The 7138-nt window shown below is 43.2% G+C and overlaps 1 protein-coding gene across 1 annotated transcript in view; it reads right to left on the bottom strand.

Moving 5' to 3' along the window:
- Nucleotides 1-4811: 4811 nt before the first annotated feature.
- GATC (glutamyl-tRNA amidotransferase subunit C) overlaps nt 4812-7138 on the bottom strand; it is a 7094-nt gene continuing 4767 nt past the window's right edge. The window contains exons 2-4 of the mRNA XM_009287547.1: nt 6630-6796; nt 6127-6230; nt 4812-5752 (exon numbers count right to left, since the gene is read on the bottom strand). Coding sequence (XP_009285822.1) covers nt 5697-5752; nt 6127-6230; nt 6630-6796 — 327 coding nt within the window. The 3' untranslated portion in view covers nt 4812-5696. The remainder of the gene's footprint in view (nt 5753-6126; nt 6231-6629; nt 6797-7138) is intronic.

The raw sequence follows: 7138 nt of genomic DNA, 5'->3' as shown, positions 1-7138 counted from the left end.
CGTTTAACCCACCCCGGCCGCCCCGCCGTCGCCTCCAAGCGCCCCCAGCCCCACCCCCTCCGTACTGGCCGCTAGCCATTGGTCACCGCCACCACCCTCCCGAGCGCTCATTGGCCAGGATCCGGCGCTCTCGTAGCATTTTACTGCAGCAGTTTCTTTCAGACCGGCATGCCTCGCGCCTGCGTCCGTTCCCATAGCGACGGGCGGCCGCAGCGGCGTGGGCGCAGCCCCGGGCTCGGCGGAGCGAGGCCTCTGGGGCGGCCCCGGATCCCCGCCGCGGGATGCAGGTGAGGTACCGGAGAGCACGCCCCGCACGTCCGACGGAGCGCATGCTGTTGGGGATCTTAACGTAGATTTCAGCTGTGTATGGAAAGCCTCCGGTCCTGGCTCCCATGCTACTCGTCTCTGACATCATCTAGTGACCCTGGGCAAAAAACTTGTTCCTTGAAGTACGCTCAGTCTCCAGTGCATTTTAATGTGTCCACGAGTTCTGTACAACACCTTTCCATAGCTGATACGTGGGCCCCAAAAGCCATTATTCCTTGCCCCAACGCAGATCACAGAGACACGGGATTTAACCCAGTAATCTCTGCAGCAGGCCCTTGTTTCTCTTTGAACTGGGGTAGCTCTTTCGGTAAGATGCCCTTTACTGAGAGGAAAGCCCACCCATGTCGGAGGAAGGAGCTCCGTAGCTTATAAATAGCACTTGATCATCTTTCCTATTCATATGTCTGTTTTCAATTTGTCTTTGTCTTTCAGACTAAGTGACCTCTGATAGAAATCTTTTACCCATGTTAGTACTGAGTATGATCAAGTCAGCTCTAAATTTTGTTCCTTTAGTGAATTGAATCCATCAGACTTCTTAAGTCTCATTTAAGGCATCTTTTGCAGATCTCACTATTTCTGCAACTCCTGCCTTTTTTTTTCTTTTTTTTTTTTTTGGGGGGGGGGGTTTTGTTTTTTTTTTTTGTTTGTTTTAAATGAAGCAAGATGTTTTGGGAGATCCCCAGTGCTCGGTTTTGTTAGTTTCACTCTCCCTGGGGCACTTTCTGCTTATACTCTTGTCAGCAGCTAGAGAATTGCTGTTGAGTTTTCCATAGCTGGTGATCTGTTAATAACAGGACTCTGAACCATGTCTATAGCAAACAGCACAGGCTGACTTAAGAGAGGATTTCAAATACTGGTTGGTGGGACTGCCATTTCCTTGTAGAAATAAACAACTCAAGAGCAGTCATCCACCTCACTTGAAATGCAAATATTTTTCATATCAGTACAGTATAGTTACCTGCTCAGTGTCATTTATAGCTTAAGCAGCATAACTGCAAGCAGCCTTTTGCCTTGCAAGTTCTGAGGCAACCTCAGAAGAATATACTGTCCCAAAATATTAGAACTGGGTAATGTAGTACTTCTGTCACTCTAGAATATCTCAGAAATAACTTCTGACTTTAGCTTCCAGGTTTTAGCATTCCAATTAGAAGAGATGAAATGCACAGCTTTGCTTTCTGTCTTGCCATCAGGAGTGTGTGTTAGGGACAACTCTGAAAGTTATGAAATTAAGGGAACTTACCTGGTTTGATGCAGCAGATGAAAGGGCATATGAGACCTCGTGTGCTGGCAACTTGAAGAAGCTTTGAATAGTCTTGGGGCCACAGTAAGCAATTAATTTACAGAACTGTGTGTAGTATCTGCAGCACTAGCAATGGTTCTTTGAGTACTAGACAGTTTTGTGCTGACAGAACTGAACCATTTTACAATCTTCCCAGTGCTTACAATTAACTTCAGAAACACCCATGAATCTCTGAGGAGGTGGTTGTGTTTGGTAGCTGCAGGCAAATTTCTATGCATTTATTAAGAAATGGTTAGCTGAAGGAACAGATGTGATGACGACTGCAGGAAATGTCAGTGTGGGCGAGATACACATCATTAATGAGAAACATTAAAGCCTGAGATACACGGCTTTAAAGAGAAACATTACAGCCTTACTTGTTAATCAAGAATATAAAAGTATAGTTTCCCTCAGGACAGAGCTGCAGGGGAAGGCAGAACAAATGCACATAGGAGATGATAGCTGGAGTAGAGGAGGTGCCAAAGAAAATTGGGTAATGGATAAGGCGTATCATGAGATTCCTCTTGCAGATGGAGGTTAGATTGTAAGCACTTTTCAGTTGAGGCCTTTTTTTGCTCTGTGTTGAATACCGTATCACTATATCTAATCGAGATTTTTCCTGGGGCTCCTAGTTACTATCAAAACATAAAATAATCATTATTAGCAATAAAACAACTTCCATTTTCTTTTTTTCATAAAACTGAAGAAATCTCCACCTTGAAATTTTCTTTGTAAACCTGGAATCTGTATGCTAGGGCTTCTAATCCAATTTTATATGTTACAGATCTACACAGTAGTGGAAAAACCTTAGCAGGTGTAAGTCAAGTTATCTCCATGGTCTCCAGGGAAACTAGATCCATTCACATCATCTCAGAATCTGGCCTCCTTTTGTTGGTTTTTTTTAACCACACAGATATTTTTTTTTCTTTTTGCTGAAAGCACTGAGAAAAGATGAGTTATTTCACAAATATACATCATGTTTGCCTCCCTGCAGTTACAAGGAATTTACAGGTAGCAATTTTATTACACGAGTCCTTAACTATATTTATTCACTTGCCAGGGTTTATAAATTGCATTGTGGCAGAATACTGTAAAGATCTGACCCAGATCCGGACCCACTTGCACGTCAAGGCCCTGTGGTGAAAGCAGGTGAACTGGCACCATGAAGGGCGTCTCATGCCCACCTCTGGGTGCAGCCAGGGCCCAGTGGGGCTTTGCGCCATCCCGTGTGGCGCAGCACCCACCACATCAGACACGCCGAGGGCAGGCTGAGGCACTAACATATTCTGCCCCATAGGCAGCTCATCTGGCCTTTGCTAGGGTTTCTGTTTTGGTGGTTGCCGGTGTCCAAGTCAGGGCTGTAATTCCCTTATTAGTGGTGAAGTTGCAACAAAGCCCTTTATTAAGGAAATGTGTGTTTTCCACTTTAAATGCAGTTTGGGCCGCAGGGAACAAACATTGGGCAGTCTGTTCTCTCACTGGAGTGTGTGGGTAAGGGAGCAGCAGTGAACTGGCAGTTTTAAGCTTAGCCTGTACTGCATTGGGAATGTGGGATCATCTTTGTCCAAATTGTTGGTTTGGTTGTTGCTTTTAAATAGATACTTGATGTATCGGGTTGGAAGCTCCTGCAGTCATGCGGTTGACTCTCAAATTCCTCTTCCATTTTCCATGTAAATAACATTGTCCCCGTTCTCTCTGATGGTCAAAGGAGGCAGCCAAAATGGATAGAACAAGTGAGGATTTCTCAAACTGGGAATTCTCTGCTAACATGCTTGTTGTATGGTGTGACTTGAGGTCTTTCCTTGTCATGATTTATATATGCATCATAGATGACTTTCAGGCTGAGCTTGTATATTTGCAAGACTTTAGCGTTTGCAGGGTCTGAATCTTGAAAAGCCTGAGCCTAAAGCACTAATACAGTGCTACAGCTTTGCAGAGAATTGGATTAGTGGGGTTAAATAGAGACTTTAATTCAACACCCTTGAAAGAATTCAAGTGTCGTAATAATTACATGTTTTATGTGTATGCATGTATGTATATGTATGTGTGTATATTATGGAAGCTTAGACAAATAATGAAGTAACTGCACAAGTAAGAGTGGGACAAGTGTTTGCTCTTGCTTCCTGCCAGAGAAAAATATGAAAAAAAAATCAGTTCCAGAAAAAAAACCAGTTCAAAGCTTACCAAACATGCAACCTTTGAGGGTAGCGAGTGAAAATGGATCCTACCCAATGGCTGTGATTTTTTACACCAGCAAAGGCAGCTGTAGTCCTTTTCACTCAACCTAGGTTTTCCATTAAATACGTGGCACATAATGAATGGCCTGAGAGGGAGCTTGTCAAAGCAGTTTGTACACACGGTATTAAGAGCAAGCCACTAATGACTGAACCTAGTACCAGTACTATTCAAACTCTTTAGTATTTTTTTCAGTTTTTCAAATTATGATACTTCTAATATGCTTGGTGGACTTCTGAGATGTTAAGAAACAACGCATGTGTATCATTAATCTCTAATTTATATTACCTGTTGTTTGCAGGGATGTGGAAAATGCAGTTCATAGGAGAAATAGTTATTATGGTCACGCTCAGGACTTTCTCTATCAGACAGCTGGCAGGACCTGAAGGGACACACACACCAAACTGGTGGTGTTTATTATGCAGATGTACAGAAAGACAGAATGGGAGTAATGGCTTTTCTCTGCAAGAAGATACAGAACTGCACTGTGTAAGCTGGATGACATCAAGTTATGATCTCATGAGGTGAGTTTCAGCCCTCAGGGGAAGCATGTGCCTGCACAGTCGTGGAGGAGCCTACGTTCCTTCTGTCAGGCTCTCAAGAGCTGTAAGAGCAGACTCAGAACTGGTGATTAGTAGTATCCTATTACAATAACTTCAGGGGTCTTTTCTAGCACTTCTTAAGAAAATTCCACTGTGGCTCAGGACGTAATTCTATGTACTAGAAAAGATCATGAAAACTGGAATAAATCATTCTGGATTCTTAAATCTGTATGTGGACGGGGCACCATCCAGGAAGAAAAGTTACTGCTGCTTCTACTGAAGCTGTTACTAGGTTCCTGCTGCCAATGTCTGTCTGCAACACTAAAGGGTACTGCAGTACTTGTATTTCTAAAACCTGTTCCAACAACAAAATAATGGTTATAGTGCGTATTTAGTTCATTGTGCCAACAGAACAAAAATGCCAAGTTCACAAGTAATTACATTCTTTATTTATAACAAGCTTAGCTACACAGGATATTTTAAGTAACACAAACAACTGCAATGCTTCGGTTGAAACAGAACAATGGTTTAATCCAGAAAATATCACTAGTATCACTAGAGATACACGTCTGGTGTACAGAAATATTTATGGCAAAGATTTTTAATTTTAGAGCAGCTATTTCTGCGTATGAAAAGTTCTTTCTCAAATTATGTACAACCCCTAGTATTTAATTTGTGAGAATAAAAATACAAAGTGGGAAACAGAAGGTAACCCACACAGACATGGAACACGGAGATAAAAATGGAAATATTCAATAGAAGCAAAATATTTGAGTGAATCACCTTCCTGAAGTGCCTTGTCTTCCATAATGAAAATCCGAGTTCTGTCCGTACATCACAGAGATACTCAGCGGTGTTACGGACTCCTCCATACCAGACTGACTTTGTTACTTCTGACAGGGTCAGAGCCTAAGTCAAGCTAAAGGTGAGAAATAGGCAAATACGGCCTTCCAGCCTCTCTTGTTCTCCTGACAAACTTGTTGAGGAAAAGTATAGTGTTCCGGATTTTTTAATCATCACCTTTTAATGTTCTCTTTAAAACCTTTAAGCCATTCTGTATCTTGAAGAATAACGCCAAACTCACTTTGCTAAATAAAAGCACCAAGATCATCTGTCATGCTGCCTTCCAGCTTCATAAACACTGAATATTTCAGTAGTACTGCTAAACTTTTCACACCTTCCTCCTTCTGTAAATTGTCTTCAAGGGTGCTTCTTTTGATCAAAATGCATGCCAGGGTTTCTCAGCTGTGACCGCACAAACCTTAGTTTTCCCAAATAAAATACCGAAACGGCATTTGGGTTCTGGGCTTTTGCTAAGAGCCCTGCAGGAAAGTCTCTCTTTCTTCTAGCTTTGGTAGAGGGATGTTACCTGATGGAAAACAGAAAGAAAATTGTGTGAGACCAAGCTGTAAGTTACCTTCTGGGTAGCACAGCTTAGCAGTAAAGTGCTTCTCCACTTTATTCTAGGTACTTACAGGCAGCTTAAATTTCCTGCACAAGAAAGAAAAGTAAGTTCTGACTTGTGTAAATAATCGCTCAACGTGTGTGGTAACTTTAGAGAAAGGTTAGCTTCTGTACTGCTTTTGGACCAATAGATTGTTTTTCTCAGATGGCTTCAGTTATTTATTTTAGTACTTCCTTATTACTGGCTAATACTTCTGAAAGTATATGCAGTTACGGCAGGTTACATTCCTCAGGTTAATTCAAGCAAAGTTAAGAGGTTTTTTATAAGCAAGACAATACCTGGTGGGGCTACAAAATATTCCTCTACTTTCTCTCTGGCATTTTTCAGCAGCTCCTTCGTGCAGTTGCCTTCTGTAACATCATCTTCTCTGAGATACAGACACCTGAAGAACAAAGATTACCAGCCTGTCCTTAAGCTATTCTATGAATATGAAATATGAAGTGCAGCTTATCGCTAAACTGGTTTTGGTCTTAAGTAAGTGGCAAGACCAGTATTGGAACATTTTGCAGCAACTAAGAACGCCACTGACAGGTATCTGGGAAGCAGCGTGTGCAGATCATTCATGACAAGATGCACAAAGGAACTGGAGCTCATCGTTGCGATGCTTACGCATAAAGGTGCCAGTGACATCATCCTTCCACACAAAACCACGGTAAGACTTCTCAGTAAGCAAAGGGGCCAAATGCATAACCAGGGTGATTCCCAGGGGGGAAAAAAAAAGTTACAAAAGCAAATAGTTTGAAGCATTAACAGTTAAAAGGAGGCTGCTGCGACTCATCACCTGTCCTCCAGGACCGAATCCATCGGTTCTACTCCATCGGTGTTTACTTCATGAAGCTGGTCAGCAAACTGGATTGCTTTCTGCAGCCGCTCCACGCCCTCTGCGTCGCGGAAATCAACCAAGGCCAGGTGCTCCAAGCGATCCAGCACTTCCACCGTCACTTCTTGCTGTACGAGAGACAAATACGGACAGAAAAGGCAAAGGCGAGCAAGTTTAATATAGTGCTACTTTTATTTTCTTAACTAAAAACTCGTTACGTGGCAAACCCCCGAGTTCGCATCCGCTGGGACGCGCTGGTTTCTTGTACCTTCTTGGAAAATTAACTTTAACCGAACTCGGTATTTTTTCCTCCTTCTAATCTCCTGCCGAGCGAAGGGCAAACCGGAGCTGGCGCTCGTTCCGGTAACTCAGCCCGGGGCAGAGGGGGGCGGGCAGGAGGAACCGCCCCCCGGAGCCGCGTTTCCGGGCCGCACTCGTCCCTCCCGTCCCCCTCCGGGCGCCGCTCCGGC

The sequence above is a fragment of the Aptenodytes forsteri genome, unplaced genomic scaffold (genome assembly GCF_000699145.1).
Source record: "Aptenodytes forsteri isolate BGI_AS27 unplaced genomic scaffold, ASM69914v1 Scaffold297, whole genome shotgun sequence".
Classification (NCBI taxonomy): Eukaryota; Metazoa; Chordata; class Aves; order Sphenisciformes; family Spheniscidae; genus Aptenodytes; species Aptenodytes forsteri.
Note: the sequence above shows the minus strand (reverse complement) of the source record. Positions and strands in the feature narration are given on the sequence as shown.